The 22,318-nt window shown below is 34.7% G+C and overlaps 1 protein-coding gene across 1 annotated transcript in view; it reads left to right on the top strand.

Moving 5' to 3' along the window:
- The window catches only part of TTC39C (tetratricopeptide repeat domain 39C), a 33,156-nt gene that overhangs the window by 3,077 nt on the left and 7,761 nt on the right, over window positions 1–22,318 (top strand). The window contains exons 2-8 of the mRNA XM_087961636.1: window positions 8,708–8,756; window positions 11,356–11,484; window positions 13,736–13,850; window positions 17,888–18,242; window positions 19,804–19,972; window positions 20,478–20,571; window positions 21,219–21,335. Coding sequence (XP_087817762.1) covers window positions 8,708–8,756; window positions 11,356–11,484; window positions 13,736–13,850; window positions 17,888–18,242; window positions 19,804–19,972; window positions 20,478–20,571; window positions 21,219–21,335 — 1,028 coding nt within the window. The remainder of the gene's footprint in view (window positions 1–8,707; window positions 8,757–11,355; window positions 11,485–13,735; window positions 13,851–17,887; window positions 18,243–19,803; window positions 19,973–20,477; window positions 20,572–21,218; window positions 21,336–22,318) is intronic.

The following is a 22,318-nucleotide window of genomic DNA, read 5'->3' on the forward strand; positions in this document are numbered from 1 at the left end:
AACATATTGATGTACTTTGTTCTACTGATGAGAAAGAAGCTTAAATGCAAATAACACATATCTTGTTAATGAGAGCGTTTCTTTGCTTTCTGCAAATATTTGCCGGAGGAGTACTGTCATCTTCTATTACATCCCCCTCTTCCTTTCAGTAGAGCAGATTATTTTCTTAGCCTTTCCCTTCCCTATCTTTCTCTTTCAAGATAAGTTTTTTCTATGCAGTCAAAGTAAGCTTGGTATATATCTTGAAATGCAGTTTCCAGCACCCAGACAATCTTGTTTAATCTCATAAAGCTTTAAATAAACTAAACTGCTTGGTACACATATGGGAGACTAGTAAGAAACATCAGAGCTGTAAACTAAATTGGATAGTTTGAAAACACATCCCAGAAGATGACCGTGTACATTTGTTTTATTTCTACAAAAAATGATCCGGATATGACCATGAAGCCCCCAAATCAAGCTCAGACTTAAGGAGATATTACATTTTAAGTACTTAAACCAATCCACTAAATATAGGAGATCCTCCAATAAGAACTTTAGCATGACATGGATGCCATTTTGATTTTTTTTTTTACAAAGAATGTCTACAAAACTCTATATCTTTTCAGAAGTTATATACAAATTAAGATTTTCTAGAGTCTTCTTTAAAATAATCCAAAATATAACAATGTTGACATAGTCATTGCAATGGCAATTGTTACATTTTCTGTAGTTTTGTGTACCATTTGGGAGCACTGCCATGCCTAATGCTCAAATCAACTATTAGTGGTATGGTAGTGACAATGATGCCAGCAGAGTCAGTTGTTAAACTATTTACTAGTCAACTAGTGCCTACAACCAACCCTATCCCAAAATACTTTGTGCTGTACAATAACAAACAAAGAAAAATAAGTCCAACATAGCAGTAAAATAACAATCAGAAAACTAAGTAAGATGTCCTAAACCAATTAATTAGGTGTCAAAATTTGTTGAAATTAAACAAGCAAAATATTAGAAGGTAAGATCATACATATTTCTGAGAAGAAAGTATTTTATAAAGTGGAGATATCAGAGAGTAGACCTGCTGCCTTGGCCACACCAATATATTTTATTATTTCTCTTATGTTTTTATTGCTGTTGTGAGCTATCTGGAATTATGGCCCATACATTTTGTGACCATATAAGTCTCTTAAATAAATAAATAAACTCAATAGATTACTTCTAGATGACAGATAGGCTGTCAGCCCCCATAGGTAGACCAGGCTAGGAAATTAACTTCTTAAGAAAACTGGAACTAAATTTATTGATACTGGCCTGGACATTTCAAATCATACATAATCTTGCAAGTCACTGCTCCCTCCTCTCCTGGTACTTATACTTCAGTGAATCAAGAAAGTATCTACCTGAGCTGCATCCAAATGTTAGCTTGTTTCTCAGGCCTTAAAACAATATTTCGGTCCTCATTGCCTAGGTTCTTCATATCTGTAAGAGATGATCAGGCTGAACCCAAGGGAGGGTCAAACACATCATCAACCTTGAGTCCTTTAGTGCCAACAGGAGATCTAAATCCAGCCCGCACTTGAAATCCGTTGATTGTTATCCATCACCATTTTGTTTTGACCATTACTAATTCAGATTCTTGAGGAAAACATTAATATACAATAAACCTATATTCATTTGAACTGCCTGGACTTCTGATTTCCTGCCACTTGACAATGTCTCTGTGAACATCATCCTTACTATCTGCACTGAACAAGCAGGTTCAATTCCAGCAAGGAACTACCAGAAATATTCCAGCCCTGCTCTAAGTGGAGCTTTAAAGGCAACCGTTAGCCCTTTGAATTGTGTCCCAAAGTCTAGTAGCCATCATTTTAGCATTTTTATTTTATTTTATTTAAAGCACTTATAGAACAACCCCTCATTCAACCAACTCATAAGTTATCAAAAATTAAAAGACCCATAAAATCATTTTAAGCTATAAAGCTGTTTTAAAATACTAAAAACAACACAAATTTGATGCCAATCAGTTCTAATCTTTAACATTAATTAAAAAATTAAAGAAATGTTTCAGCTAAATGGTGCTATAAAACTAATCCAGTCCAAATTAATATACAAAGTTCCTACAGGCAAACTGGATTCAGAGCAGAAGAAAGGTTAAGGATTCCAGGAAAAACATGTCACAGCAGAAGATTGATGGCCATGGCAGAGATATGGTCAAGGTTTGTAAGAATTCAATGCAATCTGATCTGAGGCACACAAGACCAGACTTTATGGGAAGTTCAAAACCTTGAATGCATTATCCACAATTTTCACAAAATTATAGCTCATGTCTAGGAAGTTCTAATTAGAGTCTGGTGTTTTAGGCCACACATTACTTATAAGGAATCCTGCTCATACTATAAGTTTCTTTCCATGTGCATGTGTTCCTTTCTTCTAATTTTGGTTGCCTAAAATAGATAATGTTCCCATTGACTTAGTAACCTATTGTCTAATGATTTGTTCAAAGAAGATCTATAATAAAGTAAACATTTTAGTGGTGTTTGGCCTTCAGGACTTGAGTGCTTAAGTAGAATATAAATAAAATAGGACTTCTACTTTTCTGTAATTAACTGCATTGACTACTGACTGGTTAGTTCACCTTTTGTGCTGGTTCCTAAACTTTATTACACTGCTTAGATATTTAGACTAAACATTTGCAATAAGTCACCTTATCTGTGATCAGAAACTAACTAGGGCAATTCATGGATAGAAGCTGTCAGTTGGGAGGCTGTAGGCTACACTAGGACATTTCAAAATATTTCAGAAGAAGCTATGGAACTTGCAACTGCTATTATTTTAGTATTAATATTTGGGGAGACCTATTTTCTCCCCTAAAACAAGACTGGGAGGTAGGTTGGGTTAAAAGACAGAAAGTGAGTGATTCAAAGTCACAGTTTTTCTGTGACTGAGAATATACTAGAACCTGCGTCTTCCTACTCCCAATTCAACATCTTAATTACACCATACGGGGTCTGCAATTGTATTAAAATTGTCCAGTATTGTAATATTTCATCATGACTTATATAAACATGTCTGTTCTTTCCCCCTCTCCCCGTGCCCCTCTGTCTATAGGACTATAGTCAATATAAATTTGTTCTTTTTTCTAATCTGTAAATTCCATTATGAGGATTTCTAGTTCAAAGAAATTGAGCCTTATCAAGGCAATGGTACTGGGAAAAACTGTGAAAAGAACTAGGAAAAGACATTATTAAGATGAACAGTAGAAATTTTCTGATAGTTTTGGAAAATAATGGGGAGGAGCATTCAAAAAGAGATTATTGGATCTAAATTCTGGAAAATATTACATAGGACTCAATGTTTTGATTATTACAAATACGCTGAAATTCAATTGGAAAGGAAAATGCTGAACAAAAAGAACAAATAAAGTCCAGAACTTAATTTTTTTTTAAGTAGACAGTGGAAAGGTCACTGATAATCAAGACTCAATGCATCCTAATGTTATCAGTTCTTTTAAAGAATGATCTCTGTATGTCTGCAGTGTGCTAACAAATATTACTCCACCTATATGTACTTCATAGACCTATATCTGATATGTCTATTGTTTGTCCTTTTCCTCCAGCAGATTTTAAGAATATCTTTAACAGCAGCTTCACACCTATTAACTAACACCTGTGTGTTTGCAGTCTGCTGCCATATTGCAACATGGTACAAAGAATATTCAAATATTAACTTTAGTTTTTCTTCCTCCCTCCTCCCTTGTCCTGATACTTTTCCTTATCTAATGACAAGTTTTTGAAAGCGTTTAGGTTATATTGCGACTCTTAAAATGGTCTTAATGGCTTTTGATTTTTGTCCCCAGACAATTTACAATCACAGCTGATCTTAGCTGTCTCAAAAACCTGAGCAGAACCTTGTGAGTATTTGGATAAAAAAAACTATCAGAAAATCCCAGAATTGTAGGGAAGTTTTAAAAGAACCAATCCTCCTAGAAAAAGGAATGGCAAACCCGTTGTATCATGGTGAAAAACAACAGCATGGAGTTAAGTTTAATTCAAGAGACTTGACTCCAAAATGTATGACTTTACCCCAACATATAGACACAATGAATAATTTTGTTATGATAATATTTGCTATTGAGGTTGAAAAACTGAGGTTTAGTAAGTAATTTTGAAATGCAGCATTTGGCCTACCTTGTCGTAAATTCATGTTCTAATACAAAACATATACATTTATACAACAATATTGTACTATGTACTATGTTATACATAATGTACTGTATATATTACATTAATGTACAAAATATAATGCACATATTACAATTATCTATCAATATACAACAATAATGTACTTTGTGTCATATGCATATGAATATGCATGGGTTTGTAGATGCAGTTGAAGCTATGGAGAATGACCTTCAAATCGGTTTTATCGTTGTTGATTATTGCGTGCTCTAATTAAGAACTGGAAAAGCTGTTTTTTCTTGCACTTAGTTGTAATATGTGTGATTCATTGTAGACTAGATGTTATACAGGAAACTGTTAATATTTCTTTACTATGGGACCCATTTAAGATTTTGTAAAGGTCTGAGAAGTTTAAATTAATTCATATTCTATTTTGAAACCTTACTTTAAAATCAGTTTGATTGTGATACCTGGAGAAACTAGCTTTGGACATTCAAAACCTGGGCAAAAGACCATCTAATTTTGAAGTTGCTATAAAATGTTTCTCTTTTGAAGTAGTGTTTCTCAAAGTGTAGTCCATGGACCCTAAGACTCAAGAAAATCAAAATTATTTGCCATCCTATATTAAAAAATAATACTATATTAAAATCCTGTCAAACAATTGTGAGAAGCATTAGTGGTAGTGAGTGCGTCAATTGTAATTTTTAATAAGATAGTATTAATAAATATAACCCATGCAAATAAAAGCTCTTTTGGAGTCCTCTATAATTTTTAAAAGTAGGAATGCTTACTGAGAGACAAAAGTTTAAGAAACACTGTTTTACAAGACTGTAGTTTCGACCCCCCCCCCTTTTAAAAAATTCAGTGACATATAAGTATACTTTAATCAAGGTGCTACTGTACTTCAGGTTAAAATAAGTATATTTTTTGTTTCAGATAATAGCTTCATTTCAGTCTCCAGACTAATAAAATAAGAGCAATGGTTATTTATAGAGTATTGTAAACATATGAGAAGAAACAGTTGCACGGTGAATTTAAATTCTATCATGAAAATAGAATTTACTGTTTCTGTGCTCAAACAGATTTTAACATAACCATTGTTGCAATCTAATATAACAAATTTAGAATTATTTGCTGTGTTCCTAGCTGATTCCTTTCACAATCAGTCGAATTGCAGCAATATGTTCCTATAAATTTGATGGTTTAACATTACTTCCGTAACAGATCCTGTAGAAAACTGTAGAACTATTTCAAAGCTATGCTACTTCTTTAGGTATTTACCATGATAGTTTTGGAATTCTTGTGTAACACTAGAGGAAAAATTGCATTATTTTTAAATATTTTGAACTCTGAATCAAAGTTCTTGACATAGAACTATGAGTTTTGTAACCAGAGAATATTGGCAAACAGAGGAATAATGCAGTTAGGCATTATTTATAACTATTGTAGTTACATCCTCAACCCCCCCACTCCTTTAACCTCAAATTATCCACTATTGACCTCACTCCATTCCTAAGAGGTCTGTAAGGGGCGTGCATAAGTGCACCATCGAGCCTCCTGTCCCTGTCCTATTGTCCCCATTTAATCATGCCTATTTTCTGTATTCTTACTCATGTTTTATACTTATACCTATTGTTTTGTAAGCGATTGACAAATCAAAAAAATAAAATAAATAAATAAAATAAAATTTAACCTATTCTCCCAGAAGACAGGTAACAGGGATAAAAATGGTTGGGAGAATCAACTGGTAGCAGATATATATGTGATGCTAGTCTAGATTGATTTATTGTATGTCCTATTCCAAAAGGGGAACAAATTTTGTAATACCATGGAAGTGGTAGAATTTCATCTACTGTTTAATTAAAATATTTCATTGACTCCTGTAAATTTTATTTGTTCATTAGCAAACCTCTTTGGATATAAGCTGGCAAAACAAAGGCACAAAATATAGTTTTCTGATTTAATTACAGATTAGAAGGGGCAAACTTTAAAAGATTTGTAAGTGGCCAATCATGAACCTTTAAAATCCACTGAGATGAATGTTGCATTTTAACTATTTCACATAAAAGCCCACAGAGTTAAATGAACTGAGTGAACAGCATTGGATGCTTAGCAGCAGAAAGCTACTTACAAAGTTTATTAACTAACCTCTGATACATTGCAAAGATCTTATAATGAAAATCTGACATTTGGATGGCTGTTTTATTTGTGATGATCAGGGCCTTAATCTCTCACAGATTCTGCAGAATGTATGCCCTTTACGTCTACTTCCTGAGATACTATTAAATAGTTGTGAGGCAATCTTTGGAACCAGTTTTTCCACATACATTGCTAAGAAAATATATATAACAATATGCCAATTTGTTTCTGATTTAGCTTTTATTAAATTGAATGTTCTTATGGTTCATTGCATAGTTAACCAGATGTTCTGACTGATCTGACATTTTTTTTTCCACCTATAAAGTCCTACCCAAGGACGTAGATTAGACATATGTGGATATTGGATGGTCTTTTGTGTGTGTGTGTGGATATTGGATGGTCTTAACTGTATTGTTGCAGGATGTAAGACGGGGTGGGATTCAATTTTTTAAACAACCGGTTATGTGGGTGTGGCTTAGTTGGTGGGCGTGGCGTGGTGGTCGTGTGACTGGGTGGGCGTGGCTTGGTGGTCATGTTATTGGCTGGGCATGGCCAACTCAGTATCACTCACATCGAGGCACGCATCTTCTCGCCTGGCCTCCATGACTGTGGGGATGCTGCAATAGTCGTAAGTGTGAAAAATGGTCATAAGACACTTTTTTCAGTGCCATTGTAACTTTGAATGGTCACTCCACACAAGCAAAGTACCAGCAAAGGAGGGGAAAAAAACTCCAGAGAAGTTCCTGAGACAGGAAGTCTAGTCCTGCCAAGAATGCAATAAGGGTTAACAGAGAGGCAGTTTCTGTAAGCAACACCAGAATGTTTCCTTCCTGCCTTCCTTACAGGATTAGGCCAGTAATTTCTTCTAACAACCGGCTCTCCGAACTGCTTAGAATGTTAACCGGCTCTAGCGAATAGGTGCGAACTGGTAGAATCCCACCCCTGATGTAAGCTGATGTAATTCTCTCCAACCAGCAGACTGGCAATTCTGTATATATCCAAAGAACCACTTTTGAATATGCCCTTCTTCCTTATGTTAAATTTGTACTTTTTGTTTATTGGTTCATCACAAAGCTCTTTAAACAGCCACGCCATTCACATCAGCATTCTCCTATTTTTCTTTCTGTTTGGTATTGTTTGTGCTGGGCCTTAATTATTTCATTTCTCAGAATTTTATACTAGGCTGGATTTTTGCCATTGATCCATATGTCCATATAAGTGTAGTCATTTATGTATAACACAACCTCCTCCACTTTGGTTTAATGTGAACAAATTATATCATTTAAGTATTATATTCCAATACCTTGAGCTTGAGCTATATCCACCAGGTATCAGCAATACCAACAATTTCATATTTGCCTTGTCTTCAGTATTAGGACTTAAAATTCTGTTTCTGAGCATTAGTGTACAGGTATCGGAGTCCTTTGGTACTACTTTTCTTGCATCTCCTGGTGTATTCTTGAGTGCTGTATTCTTCTTCATTGTTAAGTTTATTGCTTTGAATAATAATGAATAACATTTCCCATGTTTAGTTTAAAGCCTGCCTGAGCTGAAATACATTCTTCCCAATCTATGAGATCCAGCCCATCTCTTGGCACACCAGTGCTTGAGCCAATGGTTCTCCTCCAGAATCCTCTATTTCTTCCTTGGGACGTGACTTTCACTCAGAAGTATGGATGAAAACAAAATTTGTCTTTCAAATACTGTGGTTTCATTCCTAGTTCTTCCTTGTTCTGTTTCTTTCCACACTCATTCTGGCAGTATTATTTCAACACAAAACTTCTAAGATAGCAGTCAGGTTGGATACAGTCTTTCTTGTTGCATCCCATATTTTTGCACGTGGAAGGCAACATACTTCTCTTGATACCATGTCTGTTCTGCAGACCTGTTCCTCTCAGCAGTGAGTCACTATCACCAGCACATGCAATTTCTCTTTTGGGACCACCGTTGAATTCTTCTCTGGAGAAGCCAGTTTCTCTTCTCTCTAAACCTGAAACTGGGCTAAAGAAGAAAAAAAATCATTTTCATAATGCTAACACTCTGGCGGAGGGCCTGCAATTGTGCAACTCTAGCAACAGACACTGGTTAGGTTCAAGTGCAAGTCATCATAACTTTTTTTCATTTCAAGGGAAAATAGTTTTTAAGCATGACACAAGATGTTTTAAGCATTTTGGAATAGTTGCAAAATCAAAATAAACTGTTTTGTGTCAAGAACAGGCTTATGTTAGGTGTAAAACACTTCCAAAATGGTTGAAATAGCCCACTTGACATCCAAAATAACACCTTCCTGTTTAAAATGGGAAATTTGGGGAGTATTCATGATTGAAATTAAATTGAACATTGTGTAAATTCTGAAGGAAGATTTTTTTTTAATATGTATTAACTGTATTTTTCTTTCCTTTCAACAGAAACCATAGTCCTTTAATGAGTTTTGGAGCCAGCTTTGTCAGCTTTTTGGTAAGTGAGTCCAAATACATATGTTGTTATTGCATGGCATTCCTTTGTTGGATCACTGATTTTGAAAATTATCAATAATTTTGAAATTGTAGATTTAGTAAAAAGTTGTTTGGAGAAAATGATACACATTTTTCAGCATGATCCAAATGCTATATCAATGAAGTAGAATAAAATGATAGGTGTAAGAGTTTTGGTATGGTTCGTTATGCATTTCATTTACTTTTCTGGGGAATTGTCATATGTGAACAACCAGACCCACGGGTGCAGTGTTTGAGCTAACTACTTTATTACTTTCTGCGTATAATACAAGAATCTCTCCAGTCTGGCAGCTTACTCTTGGGAATAATAGATAAGCTGCAAAGAACCTAGGAAGTATAGGTCCTAGCCCTTTTGCAGTTGCGCATTGACTCCAGGTTAACTGCACACTTCTTCTCTGCCAGGCTGAGGAATATAACTAAAATACTTGTCTTAGTTTTACTATATTCTTAAACATTTTTCAATCAAAAGGCATATAGATTGCAGAATAAGGGACTATTCCTTCACGTGTGCATATGTACTGTTCACTATCTGTGTGTGTGCACAAAAGAAAGCCAGTTCTTTAATCGTTGTTGAACAAGACATGGAATTGTGGTGGCATAGTGGTTAGAAGGTAGTACTGCAGGCTAATTCTGCTGACTGCCAAGTGCCAGCAGTTTGGCAGTTTGATTTTCACCGACTCAAGGTTGACTCAGTCTTCCATCCTTCCGAGGTTGGTAAAATGACCTAGATTGTTTCGTAGATTATGCTGACTTTGTAAACTACTTAGAGAGGGCTGTAAAGTACTGAGAAGCAGTATATAAATCCAAGTGCTTATTGTGATCTGTTTCATATGTAACACTAAATTATATTTTGCTAGGTTATGTCACCAAAACCTAGTAAAATTATATTATGTTTCAGTATTCCATTCTAATCTGTCACTATGGCTGGATTCATACATTGCATAAAGCTTAAATTAAGTTTGTTTGGAATTTACCATTCAGTAATTTCTATAATAGGTGTGAGCCATCTATTATGATGCTGATAAACAAGTATCCTGTTTACATGAGCTCATAAGAAAGTTAATGAAAGATTGTAATGTAAAATAGTTGCTTCACTATCTATGAAAAGAAAGGGTATTGTGGTACTTTTAGGCCAAGTATATGAATATTACAGCTCTACTTCCATTCTTTATTGGCGTTATGTTAAGAAATCCTGCCAAAAATACAGGAAATATCTTTGTGTGATAACCTCTCTTGTAAATAGTTGATGTACAAGTGCTTTTATAAATCTAAAATTGAAGACAGTTTTGTTTGAATATATTCTTGTCTTTTGTAAAGATATTGGAAATATATTTTTCCTCCTTTATTTAAATGGGTCATTTACCTAAGATGGGATTTTAAGTGAATATAACAATCCAATATAGCAACATTATATCTTGCAAAGCTTCTTCTGTTCTAAATATAGCTGCAGTAGTTTATGTTCCAGTGTAATTGAGATCTTCTATTTAAAAAAAAGAGGAAAATGTATTGTGCCAAAATGGAGATTAAATTAATTTAAGTAAGGCATTTCTGCATATCTTTAGTTTGGTTGTAAGGCATAGAATTCTTTAAATACATATAGGTTTTGTTTTCCCTTAGTGAATTTATATATAATTTGTGGCAATAACAGTAACTAGAAGATAATTTATGTATCTTAATTATATTTTAGTTACTATAATACAACAGTTTTAGGCCACCTCTGTACAAAATCTTCTAACGATCTGATAATCTTCTAACAATCTTATCAAGTTGATTGCTAATTATTCCTTTTCATTGTTTTCAATTTTAATAAAGTGAGAAATAGATTTACATTACCAAGAAGTATTTATTTTATTACATATGTAAAAAGGCAAAAACTTATATCAAAGTATTGATTTTTAGGGAGTACAAATGCTCTGTTGTAAATTGTAATTCAGAATTGCCTAAATCTAAGCAGCTAAACAGAGTTTAAAATAAATTGTCATTAATATACACACACACACACACACAACACACACACACACACACAGTGTATATACAGACACATTTGAGGAATCATGATTATGAAGGAGTATTACCTGATATCTTAGTAATTACATTGATTTCTTGTTTAATGGTATATTATTTTTCTTTTAAGAAGATTTCATCCTTCTAGCATTGTAGGCAATTTACAGCTGTAAGTGTAGCCTGGGTTGTTGTTGTTTTTTTGATTTTGCAAAAAGATAGTTGTGCTGGTTTTCTTCAGAAAAGTGCCTTGTGAAACTTAAAGATTAATTTAAGGTTTATTGCTGCATAATGTGATAATACTCTGTAGTGTATCAGATTCATTATATGATAATTTGTTAGTTTTTAAAAGGCCACAAAAATAATTTTTGAATTAAGTTCTCAACTTCCCTGACAGTTGCTTATAATTGAAGGAGTTCTTATATATAATTATATCTTAGTTAATGAAGTTGCTTCAAAAAGCTTCTAAAAGAACAATATATCATTAGTTTGTAAAGTAATAAATGCATTTAGATTAGTTTGGCACTTTCAGGTTCAGTAGTCTTTTTATGTTTTAACAGAATGCCATGATGACATTTGAAGAAGAGAAAATGCAGCTGGCATGTGACGATTTAAAAGCTACCGAAAAATTATGTGAGAGTGAAGAAGCAGGAGTCATAGAAACAATAAAAAATAAAATTAAGAAGAATGTAAGTGAAACATTGCCAATACCTAGATGAATGAGTCCTGTGTCAATACACTACTGTTTTATATATGCCTGTCCTATGGGACTCCATAGCATGTAATATGCAATAATCTCATATTCAGTTTTGTTGCTTTTAAAATTTTGACATACTTTTATGAACTCAGGCATCATTATCTCCTATTATTCCTATTTCCAGAGTACCCGACAAATGGCTGTTCAAATAGGCATTTCTCTGAAAATTGGCCTTTATACCATTATATACAGAGAAAATAATCCCAGCTAAAATTAGCTCTTATAAGTTATAGACAGTGTATTGTCTTCTGGTAGCATAAACAAATTATAATCTTGGGTATGTTCTGTATATAATTTTTTTCTTTTCCATAGCAAGATTAGTCATACCATTGTTGGTGATCTGCAAGTAAAGAAGTGTCCCTTTTTCTCTGTAAAAAATTATGCCTGTTTCTAGTTTTATTTCTTGTTCTTGTCTATCTGCTAAACATTAATTATGTTATTCTTCAATACTTCAAAGTTTCCTTCAAAAGATTAAAATCCCTCCTAGAATCCTACCTAACCATGAAGAAAAACAAGTTTTCATCATAATGTTTGCCTAGTTCTTTAATCCAATCTCCTCTTTCCCCTCTGTTTCCACTTTTTAAGTACGATGTAAACGGCAGCTGTTGTCCAATCACCATCTGTCCACAGTTACCATCTAGCCTTCAGAATTCATTTTACTAATACTTTTATATCTAGGTTAATGGAAATATTTGTAGCATTATGATTTGGTTGTTTGTGTTTTTGCTTGCCTTTGGAGCTTTGTCTTGCTAACACTTAAAAATAAAACCAAGAGCCACAAATTTACTTTATGCCTTTAACTAACAATTTAGGTTATTACATAACTACAGTTGACCTTTACTTAATTTGCCCCCATCATGTAAATATAATAGCATCTACCTTCAATGGAATTGTAAGAATAAATTTTATTAAACTGTCATATTCATGCTACATAGATTTCCTAGTTCAGTGGAATTAGGTGTAATAAACTTCATAGTCTATAAATAATTTAAATTTTGGCTTCCTTTGAGAACATACTGCATTATTAATGTTGAGTGCATAGAATCTGAGCCCTTTGTTTAGTGTCACTATTCTATATAATTTCTAAAGGATTATGTGGAGCTGGTCTTTGTATCCATTTTCTGATGTATTCTCCATAGGATACTTGCTGTAAAAGAATAGGGAGAAGAGAGTCAATCTACTTGGTGAACAGTAGAATTCCATGTTAAGCAATCGCATTGTTGAGATTGTTGGGAGTGGGGAGGTTGATGAAAGATAATAACAAATATTATCTTACAAAGTTCACATAGTCAATATTCTAATTATAACTTTAATTACTTTTGATATAATTTGGATATGTGTTTAAAATTAATCATAGAATCTGAATATTATACTGATGAAAACTTGTTGTATTATATATTATGAAAATATAATATTATATTGCTTGCTACAGCCAAGATGTCTGAATAAAATGAACATTACAGTGGTTTTAAAATGTAAACTTTAAAACTTCAGTGGTTTTTAAGCACATTTTAAAAAGTTTTAGGAAATACAGTCTGTTTAATTTGTATTTGCATTTTTTATTTTGAATAGAATTTATTACAAGTCAATTCACCATACCTACCTTGACTAAATTTTAATTAATTAATATTTGGGAGATGGAAACCTACCATTCTATAACACTATGTTTTTCACAGCTGGATGACATGGAAAAAATATAAAGCATTTCTGGTTCAAAGTATTAACTTCCAGAAAAGTGTCAGATCTCCCTCTCCCCCTCCCTCCCTCTCCCTCCCTCCCTCCCGCAGGCTGTATGGCTGTAACTGGTGTGACCCAGAATGTTCCATTCTTAGAATAGTCCAGTGGTGGCTAACCTTTTTGGGCTCCCATGCAGAAAATTACATGTGCTGTATTTCTGGAAATACTGGAAGTGCCAAAATGGGTCTGTTTTTTGGCCTCCCAAGGCTGCAGAGGCTTCCCTTGAGCCTCTGGGGGGGCGAAAACGGCCTCAAATGGGCCGAAAATCAGCCTGGAGGCATGTGCATGCACAGTGCAGGTAAGTTTGGCTGGGGCTCACATGCCCGCACAAATGGCTCCACGTGCCACCTGTGGCACGCGTGCCATAGGTTCGCCATCACAGGAATAGTATGTTTTATGCATATCTTATTAATATGATGGTTCTGCTCTTTATTATTTTCAAATAGGTTGATGGGAGGAAGTCTGCCCCATCCATGATAGATCGATTGCAGAGGCAAATCATTGTGGCAGACTGTCAAGTGTACCTTGCTGTGCTGTCTTTTGTAAAACAAGAATTATCCGGTAAGCTGTGACATCTATTTTTTTTAATAATATTTATAATCTAAAACCAGGATTACTTAAATGGTTGGTTTCATAGCATACAGTACAAAAACTTTTATATGTTATGAATGCCATTAGTTTAAGATCTAACATATATTATAAATATTTCTAATCTAAGTCAAATGTAACAAATGTAACTATGAATGTAACAAATGTAACTATGGCAAAGGTATGCCTTTGCCATAGTTTTTTGTTGTTGATGCTAGGTATCATGTCTTGCTGTATCTCAAAAAAGTGTTACCATTCATCAAAGGGGAAACAATCACATAATTTATCATGCTTGTTACTTTCTGTCTTTTTTTGTGAATTTTAATTCCTGGCAACTACATTACCTGTTTTTTTAAATGCTAGGTAGCTTCTAATCTTTATGTATATCCTACATACATAAGCAAATGCCTAATTTTTAGGAATAATGGCGGGGAATGTAAACATAGTTGATACTTATTATATTATACACATAATTACTGCAGCAAGAATAACATTCGCCCAAAACTGGAAAGCAAGAGAGATTCCAAGTCAAGATGCCTTGATTAGGAAAATATTACATTGTGCCGAATTGGATAGACTAACTCTTGAATTGAAGGAGCGAGATGAATTAGAATATTATAAAATATGAACAAATTTTATAAATGGAAGGACATGAAAGGGTATTCATAGATTTAAAATAATTAGAGAAGTGATCAAAAGGAATAAAAGATAATTGAAAAAATGATACACAAAAATGTATACATGTATATAAATGTATCAACTTCTTTCGTTATTTCTAATTGTAAAAAGATTGGACAGAAATGTATGTCAAAAAAGAGACACCATGTTTTTTATGTTTATATCTAATAAAATTTGTTTAAAAATCCCCAAAATTCCTAATTTTTATAGTTATACAAGTAGAACACAGTTTATTTGTAATTATATTTCCAGTTTACCTTTGTATAATATATGGATTATTTTGATATAATTTCCTCTGCTTTGTGCAGAGTATGAGAGTATTTATTAACCATTTGTTGAAAGATTGTTTGAAATTATGATGGCATTGAACAGAAGGTCTTATGATGGATGCCTGGAGTTATGTCCATTGCAGAACCCCCACAGTCATGTAATTGCTAAGCTCTTAGCAACCCTTTCACTCTTACAAAAGGTTGCCACTCTCCCAGCCTCCCTGCCCTCCCATGATTATGTGTTTGCCATTTGCAATCTTCCCTGCTGGCTTCCTCAGAAAGTCAACAGGGAAACTGGCAGGGAAGGTCACAAGCAACTGCCACAGGACTGGTTGAACTGCCTGGGAGCTGGCTGAAAAAGATCACTTATGACCCATTTTGGAATGGACCTTTTTCATCCAGTCTGTTTGTGAATCTGAAAGGCTGTCTGCCAGATTGATTTTGCCCCATGTGGGGTGGAGTCCCTCCACCAAGCAGCCCTTTCGCTCTCAAAGACACTGACTGAAAGACTCCATGATGAAAGCCAAAAGGGTTTTTAGCAATAGCAATGGCACATAGACTCACATACCACTTTACAGTGCTTTATAGCCTTCTCTAAGTGGTTTCCAGAGTCAGCATATTGCCCCTAACGCTCTCGGTCCTCATTTTACCAACCTTGGAAGGATGGAAGGCTGAGTCAACCTTGAGCCGGCGGGAATCGAACTGCTGACAGTCAGCTGAGTTAGCCTGCAATACGGCATTCTAACCACTCAGCCACCATGGCTCTTTTAGCACAGGACACTTGCATAGCGGTTCCCTTCTGCACATAGAGGGAGCGGGAGGCCTTCAGTGGGCCAGAGAAAGAAAACTCAGATCTTGGGGATCCAAACTTCTTTTCTCCAGCTCAGTGCAGGGATTCCCTTCTATACTTGGAGGAGGGCTGCCCGTGCTCTTTCAGCAGGCAACTCTTTCACTCTGTCTACTGAGCGACTGCAACCGGGAAGAGAGTGAAGCGGTCCCATGGGCACCTCACTTAATGACCACAATGACTTAAGCCAAAATTTTGTGCCCAATTGTGGTCATAAATCAAGGACAACCTGCATAGGTTTGAAATAAGCTGAGGCCTCTGTGGGTGTTTGGGTGGAGCATGTGGTTGGAAGTTCTGTCATTTGCATTCTGTGTTATGAGAAGGGAGTCCTATGTTTTGTTATTAATTAAATTAATAATGAAATTCAGTTTTAATTCTAGTATCTTTTTGATAACACGATTTCTATTGTTAAAGATTTTATTATTATCATTCTCCTTTGAGCATAGCTTCCTTTCTACATGGTTAAATACAATTTTAAAACACATTAAATGTTTTAAATACAATTTCAAGTCATTTGGCATATGGTTACTAGTTTCTATTAATACTGGCAAAATATTTTAATTAATCAGTTGATGCATAACAGTAATACATTCTAAGCAAAACTGGTGCTTTACTAATTATTTTCTTAAGTACAAAAACATCTATGTATAATAGCCTAGAAGTATATATGGAAATATATAAAGAATAGAATAGAATAACAGAGTTGGAAGGGACCTTGGTGGTCTTCTAGTCCAACTCCCTGCTTAAGCAGGAAACCCTACACCACTTCAGACAAAAGTATACTGAAAAGTGTACTGAAGTACTGTATCTGTTAGGACTTAACAGATACAGTACTTTAAGTAATTAAGTAATGATGTTTAACAGAAAGGTATTAACAGCAAAACCATTTAAAGATTTTAGCTATGTAAAGTTTTTATGAAAAGTTCCTCGTATTTCCTACTTTATTTATGATTGCACCATCCAAGGTGAAAGGGGTAGAACTTTTGTTCATTTCTCCATGGTTACCGAAGCATTGCTGAACACTTATTGTACAAATGCTTACCTTGTGGTGAACCACATGAGACCCAAATATGCTATGCAGCAGAAAGAAACTGAACGGCACAGTCTTGCAGTAATTTTAGCTTCCTGTTAAAGCTGAATCATGCTTCTGGAACAAATGTGTTATTGCAATAGACAGCTTGATTTTCTATAGGTTGGAGGGTCTTGCTTCATTAATCCTTTAGATTAAAATAAATTTTCCCTGATCTGGGCTATAAAAATTCAGATGATTACTAGATATGATGAAAAGAGTTAGAGTTTCCTCCATGTCTTTGCTGTTACATGTTTGATGTTTAAATATCTTCATCCCTGTGTTACAGGCCATTGCATAATAAATCGGGATATAACAATTTTGTTTGTGCTACATTAAATTGAACACTATGTTTTCTTAGTTCTTTAACCTTATGATTGGGTACATACAACACACTAAATTAGAAAGTGATTTGCTTCTTTATAACTTCAAAGCTTTCGCTGAATCCTATCACAAAATCTGAAAATTAAAAATACGCAGTGCTCAAATTATTATGATTTACTGCTGACTGTGTTGAGTTGTACAGGTAGTCCTTGACTTAACAACCACAAGAGAGCACAGTATCTATGTTGTGAAGTGAGAAATTTGTTAAGCGAGTTTGTCCCATTTTACGACCTTTATTGCCACACTTATTAAGTGAATCACTGCAATTGTTAAATTAGTAACATGGTTGCTAAGTGACTCTGGCTTCCCCATTGATATTGCTCGTCAGAAGGTTTCCAAAAGTGATCACATGACCCTGGGACACTGCAACCATCATAAATATAAACTAATTGTCAAGCATTTGAATGTAAATCATGTGACCATGGGGGTGCAGCAATAGTCATAAGTGTGAAAATAAGTCACTTTTTTCAGTGCTGTTGTAACTTCAAATGGTTACTAAATGAACTGTTGTAAGTTGACAATTATCTGTATTTAGTTATAACAGTTTGTTAATATTTCCAAATAATTATAGCAATCTTTCTACACATAATTACTTCTTCCTCACATATTGACTAGGAGAAAATAGGAATGATAGTTCACAACTCTGGAGGGCATACGGATGTGGACATCTGGAGGAGACATAATTTTTTAATTTCTTAACCTAGAAAATCCTTTCTCTGACTAAACTCTTTTTTATCTCTTTATATATTTTTGTTCCCCTCAGCTTATATAAAAGGTGGGTGGATCCTTAGAAAAGCTTGGAAAATCTACAATAAGTGCTATTCAGACATTAATACACTTCAGGAATTATATCAGAAGAAGATAACTCAGGAATCTTTGACTTCTGATGCTACAAATGATAATCATATTGCTGCAGAAGGTGTTACAGAGGATTCACTTAACAGACTGAAAGGTGCTGTTAGCTTTGGATATGGACTTTTTCATCTTTGCATATCCATGGTGCCCCCAAACCTGCTCAAAATCATCAATCTGCTGGGTTTTCCTGGAGACCGCCTGCAGGGGCTTTCTTCATTGGTGTATGCAAGTGAAAGTAAGGACATGAAGGCCCCTTTAGCTACGTGAGTAGCTATATTGCAATGCTTTGGTAATAGCTTAGAACTGAAGTAAGTAAGTAAACTTCAAGCCAATGTAAGGTAGCAACATTGTCTTGTCTTTTTAAAAAATAATATATAATGGAAACATCACCTAGCGAGGTTAGGAGTTGTGTTTTGATATGCTTTAAATTATAGAATTGGGCCTTTAAGAAAAGAACCTTACTGTGTCCTTAAATTATTTTTACTCAGTGCAAATTGTTGCACTCAGAACAAATTCCACTTAAACCATTCTTAAAGTCTGTCGTTTAAAATATTTCCTAAGAGCTAATTTTTCTGTATTTGTATGCTTCTGTGTAAATCAGTAGTAGAATGCTATTTTAAAAATGTAAGTACTTGCGTTGGCACTCTTCTGTTCTTCGGCTGAAAAGGAGCCTTTGTATCTGGGCTCCATTTCAATGAAAAGGTTACTTTTCCACACACATCTTTGATAGATGTAGCCTTTCTTCTCAACTTAATGTCATCACTCAATGGAGGAGCCTCTTTAACAGATTCTGCAAGTTCAAGGTTATCCTGGATCTGGATCTGAAATTCCTTGAAATGGTCCGCATTGTTTTTAAGTTACCATAGGGTTCTAGTTCTGTGCTTCAACAATCTGGATAACTCCTAGATGATTGCCCTAACTAATAGAAGAAATATAATTAAACGAGGCACATTATTTCCTCTTGTGAGAACATTTAATTTTTTGTTGGCAATGGTGGCAGTGTTTCTGATGTCTGAAGTAATAAAATTATTGGGTATTAATTTGTTTATGTTTAGAAAGCTGATTTATAATTTGATTATATAATTGGTAGGCTCGGTGGCATTTTCTAGGGAATTCCATATCTCTTCTACTATCAGATTCAGCTTCAGAAATTGAAGAATGGCTCTTTCATGCCACTTCTGTTGAGTAAACACTAACTTAATTTTTTAATGTTTTAATAAAACATCTCTGGTAAAGTAATAATTTAGTGACAGGACACTCCGTTTAGCTATTTGAGAGACAAAATCTGTGTTACAAAAGGCAATGCTGTAAAGTGAGTGATACCATTTTTATATAGATAGAAAAGGAATATCTGAATATGACTCTCGTTTAGTACAGTTTTCATTTAGTTTCTATGTAAACATTATGGAAACTATGCCACCTTTTAGGGGTGACATAGGAAGACACCAGTAGTGTTTCAGGTGCTAAATGGGATCCTAAGGCCACATATTCTTCATGCGTGCCATAACACAATCAAATTCTAGACTGCTTCACACAAAATAGGTGTGGAAGTTTTTATTATATCCATTCATGTAATTTACTTGCAAGCATGTTCCAAAGAGAGATGTGACTACTTGCTTGTTTCAGAGAGTGATTGGGAACAGTAGATAATACCGTGTGCATGCACTCAACTCAGTCTAAGTTGCTGAAGTTTTAAAAAGCAATTTGTTTAATGGACTATTTGGATTTGTTTAATGACTATTCCATATTACTGTATATTCTTTGATGCTTCTGAATTTCCAAAGTATGGAACTAGCTAATGTCAATATCTCCTTATACTTTTAGGTTAGCCTTGCTGTGGTACCACACAGTGGTTCGCCCCTTCTTTGCTTTGGATGGCAGTGATACCAAAGCAGGATTGCAAGAGGCTGAAGAGATTCTTCAGAAAAAAGAAGCTGCTTATCCAAACTCATCTCTCTTTATGTTTTTCAAAGGCAGAATACAGCGTTTAGAGGTACGTTTAGAGGCGTTTAGAGGCTTTGACCTTGGTAGTTCTTTAGATTCTTCTGTGATGGATATAGTAGTTAAAAAAAAGAATCTGGCAGTAAAACTATGCTACTACTAGTGGAAGTGCTATGACATTGTATGGTAATATTGTGGCAGGTCTTGAGTCACTGTTATTCAAGTTCTTCGACTCAGAGTTGAATGTGGGTCTGCAGAAGGGGATAATTTATGATAGATCTTTTAGAATAGTGTGAGAATTTGCTTTTTCTGTCACTATCACATATGAACTGACAGTTTTGGAGGACATGAGCTCAAGGAAGTAGAAGACTGGAGTGCTGAATTTTACATTGATTTCAATAATTACTCCACATTTTGTAATTCTTACAAGCATTTCACGAGATGATCATTGCAATTAACTTTCTTTTATACTGTTGTAGCATGATTTGAATGAACATTTGTAAAGTTGATACTTCTGTACCTCCACATTTTGATTGCAGTTTTTCTTCTCTTTTTAGTGTCAAATCAACAGTGCCTTGACCTCCTTCCATACTGCTTTGGAACTTGCAATTGATCAGAGAGAGATTCAGCATGTCTGCCTCTATGAAATTGGTATATGCTAACATTAAGGTTTCCTTTCTGTGTACATATAAGTATCTGAATGATTCAGTCTCCAGCAGATACATATTTATTTGATTTCAAAATTTATAGGGCTGCCCAGTTCAAACACTGTGACTCTGGATGACATATAGAATAAACATACAATGGATCAAAAGGAAGCAAAACAAAACCCAATATAACAACGGACAGCATATAAATATAAAATGGCAACCAGGCAAACAAGAAAATGACTACATGTCACACTCAAGTAACCACTAATGCCTAGGGAAAGAGCCAAATTTGAATGATTTTCCTCAAGGCAAGAAGATTTGGGGGCTGTGGTATTTGTGGCGGGAGGGGTTGTTGCAGAGAACAGGGACAACTGTAGAAAAGGCAGACTTTCTGGGTCTCATAAGATGATAATATTTTAAAAAAGGAACTTCAAGCATGCCATTTCTGTTGGTCCCTCAAGAAACTCACTCTTGTGCTACCTAGGGCTTTACAGGTAATACCTAGCACTTGGAATTGCATTCAGAAGCTTATTGGGAGCCAGATCGCAGAGTGTATTTTGCTATTTTAGAAGTTATCTTCTTTTGTTATGAATAATATATAGGACATACATAATTTCTGTGTTCAACAATTTTGATTGTCCCTTTTAGGCTGGTGTAGCATGATAGAAATGAACTTCAAGGATGCTTTCGAATCATTTGAACGTCTTAAAAATGAATCAAGATGGTCCCAGTGTTATTATGCCTACCTAACAGCAGGGAAGTATTGTTATATGATTCAGAAGTATGTGCAATTGGGGTGGAAATAATATAGTGTTTGTTCTTTGGTGTCATCATATTTTATGAAGAAAATTATTCATATAAATAAATACAACAATGTCAAAAACACACAGGTAGTCCTTGATTTATGACTGTGCAATAGGGACCAGAATTCCCATTGCTAAGCAAGATAGTTGTTAAGTGAGTCACACCCGATTTTACAACCTTTTTTGCCATGGTTGTTAAGCAAAGTACTGTAGATGTTAAGTGAATTATGCAGTTGTTCAGTGAATCCAGCTTCTCCCATTGGCTCTGCTTGTCAGAAGCCAGATGGGAAGGTCACAAATGTCAATCACATGACCCTGGGATGCTGCAACGGTTGAAAATACATGACATTTGCCAGGCACCCAAATTTTGATCATGTTACCATGGGGACGTTGCAGTGGTAAGTGTGAGGACCAGTTATAAGCCACTTTTTTCAGTGCTGTTGTAACTTGAAATTGTCACTAAACAAATAGTTGTAAATTAAGGACTACCTGTATTGGATGCATTTCTGTCGTGTCACTTATAGTGAGTTTTTGAACATACGTTGGTCGTACATTTATTGGTAAGTCTATATCTACTTAATCAACAGGTGACCCTGGGTGCCTCATATTAAATGTAGAAAGCAACTAAAAGCAAACATGTAAATGGAACCCAACAATAGCAATTATCTCACACAAAAAATAGTGAATGCATCACATCCTATATTTCGGTATACTTTATATTTGTTTTTATAAGATCTTAAAGTATCTTAGTTGCTATTCAAAAAGCAACACTGAATCTGCCTGCAGATTTGCAGTTTAGCGGACATGATTCAGAAAGGAAGGAAAAAGGAAAGCCAACAAATTAAGAATCAATGATTCATAAAATTTTCCACATGCTTAATGAGCATGTGGGATTCTCAATGAGGGAACAGGACCTTTTTTTTTAAATTAATGAAAGAATTTGCT

The sequence above is a fragment of the Notechis scutatus genome, chromosome 3, assembly GCF_049901735.1.
Source record: "Notechis scutatus isolate UNSWTSFEM ecotype Mainland chromosome 3, rNotScu1.2, whole genome shotgun sequence".
NCBI lineage: Eukaryota > Metazoa > Chordata > Lepidosauria > Squamata > Elapidae > Notechis > Notechis scutatus.